The 2,755-nt window shown below is 32.7% G+C and overlaps 1 protein-coding gene across 1 annotated transcript in view; it reads left to right on the top strand.

Annotated features, from left to right (window-relative positions):
• LOC109363255 (probable serine/threonine-protein kinase At5g41260) overlaps window positions 1-552 on the top strand; it is a 3,898-nt gene extending 3,346 nt beyond the window's left edge. The window contains exon 10 of the mRNA XM_019609457.1: window positions 78-552. Within this exon, the coding sequence (XP_019465002.1) occupies window positions 78-320 (243 nt within the window). The 3' untranslated portion in view covers window positions 321-552. The remainder of the gene's footprint in view (window positions 1-77) is intronic.

Raw genomic sequence — 2,755 nt, 5'->3', positions numbered from 1 at the left:
CAATAACTCAAAAAGCATGCTAAATAGTGACTATTAACTGGTTATTATGTAATTATGCTAACTTTCTTTTCATGCAGTTCATCGAAAGTGGGACAATGGTATCACCAACGGTTTACGCGAGGCGCTGCTTATGCTACATGATGAGTAACATGCCACAAGAAGCACTTGGAGATGCCATGCAAGCTCAGTCTGTATTTCCCACCTGGCCCACTGCATTCTATCTTCAAGCAGCTGCCCTTTTCAGCCTTGGCATGGACAATGATGCACAAGAAAGTCTTAAAGATGGCACAATGTTGGAGACCAGAAAACATAGAAATTGAAACTGTATAGTCTTTTTCCCTTCTCCTTCTGCTCATTTATCAAGCAAAATTTGTAAGTGGTTCAATTACTGTATGTATTACCCTTTCTCTTAACTTCTCAAATATGCTTCAGAGTTCAGACTCCTGGTTGTCTTGTTATTTTGGGTCCAATGATGTGAATCTCAAATTGCTCAGATTTTTATAATAGTGCCATATTTGTACACCATCCTGCTTATGTCATATATTTTGTAAATACATTCACAAAGACAAACATTAAATTTTGGTATTTATTATTACAAGATAGGAAATGGAACACCTCCTTAACCACCAGATGGTACCTAACCAAATGTTAAAAACCAGCAGAAACAGAAACAAGCATCCCAACAGAATTTTATGATAATTCATGATAAATGTTAAACTTCAGCTATACAAAGACTTCATAATTTAGATAAACACACATTCATGGCATACAATTACAATATATCATGGATAACAAGATGCCCTTACAATTCAAAAATCTTGTTAAGTTCTACCTCAGATCTATAATTTCCAATTATAGCTAGCTCCCAAACTAAATTACCATCAAAACCTTCGAATACTATTTGTAGAAAGGATTGGACATACATTAGAAGTTTGGTTGAATTGCTGATAGTAACGAAATTCAGACATGATCATATTTAAAATTCTTACATTATAAATTTGTGTTGGCGAGTTTCTCTAATAGGCCCTTTACCACAAGCCGATGAATTTCCACCAAACCCCACCATTTAGCAAGGGGAACATAGTTTGCACCATAAAATACACGAGCTGACCCAATCCCATAATGCGTAAGTCACTCGTAAGGAACACATCTTATGTCCCACAATGTGTGATATTCTATGTATCATGAATTGTGATTGCTCAGACGGAATTTACCCACAGACTGTATAAATAATAACATTGCCGAATGTTTCGGTTCTTAATCAAGGAATGTGATAAACTATTCAAATACTAAAGCAACTTAAATTTTATGAGCACATAATATTAAATTACAGAGGATTTGCACGGTTATGAACTAAGAACTAAAATTAAATCACTTTTTTTTTAAATAAAAAACTCAAACTCCCTTCTTTGTAGTGGTTATTAATCTTATAGGTACATAATAAAGTCGTCAAAGTTTGGTCCTGATATGATTGATTATATGTGTTGCTAAGTTAAAATATTTAGTACTCCGTAATTCATAAACGCGTGTTAGTTATGGTACATTAATATTCCAATGACAAATGATAGCTATCTCTCTGTCAATTAACCAACCATTCACATTTCAAATTAGTTGCTTTAAATTCACTTCATTCTAATTCGATACACAAATGCAGATTTTCTTGTTGGGAACGGGGTATTTCTTGGTATAAGGAGATAAGTTATCTCCTCCTGCCAGTAAAATTATGACGTGTGTCATATTTTATCATTTTCTATAAAAATATTTTAAAAAATGAATAAAATAATACACATGTTATATTTTTATAGGAGATAAGTTATCTCCTGATATGATGAAGATACATTGTTGTCTTTTCTTTGTTACACTCATCATTTACCAATTATTTTAAACATGACAGGAGTGGAGTAATCATTATTAAGTTATCTTTTGAAAGTTGGAAAATCTATGCTGGAGTTATAATTACTACTTGAATCAACCGCTAATCGTATTAAGTACCCATCAATCGTGACTAAACATACCAAGTGGAAATATTTTATGGTTAATTAATCCTTTCATGTTTATACCACACAATGTATGAACTTAAATCTGATGATTGCATCCAAAATTCCAATAGCAGAGTCATAGGCATTATCATCACTGAGTTTAATGGGATTCAATTGGATAACGGGGTTGTGGACGATATTTTCTACCCAAAAATAGCGTTGTATATTAATTTATCTAGAAGTATTAGGAGACTATTTTATACATCACAAGGACTATAACTTTAGAAAACGTGATTTCTCTGGATTACTATATTTTTTTTAGTTTCACACAGGTATCCTCGCACTGGAGGTAATCCTGTCCGAGCCGGGCACATCCACAGGTAAGTGGTGCTAACTCTCCCAACGAACATTTTTTCATCCACAAAACTCGAACTTGGGTTCTTGCTTAAGAGGAATCAAGCATGTACTACTTGAACCAACGCCCGTTGGTCTCTGGATTACTACAGGATATAAGGGTGATGAGGATATCCTATCACACTTTTATATATAACGACATTATAATTTTATGTGTAAAAGTAAAAACAACATATTCTCACTTCAAATGATTCTTAAATAGAACCTTTTTAAAGATGAAACCTTATATAAGAAAATGGGATTGTAAGTATGATATGTTTATGTAATATTGCATAGTTTCGGATTAATGATTAAAGACACATATAAATTGTGATTTTAACTTAATAATTGATGCATTATCATAAAAAATAAAGATTATCTTG

This window comes from Lupinus angustifolius, chromosome LG13 (assembly GCF_001865875.1).
Source record: "Lupinus angustifolius cultivar Tanjil chromosome LG13, LupAngTanjil_v1.0, whole genome shotgun sequence".
Classification (NCBI taxonomy): domain Eukaryota; kingdom Viridiplantae; phylum Streptophyta; class Magnoliopsida; order Fabales; family Fabaceae; genus Lupinus; species Lupinus angustifolius.
Note: the sequence above shows the minus strand (reverse complement) of the source record. Positions and strands in the feature narration are given on the sequence as shown.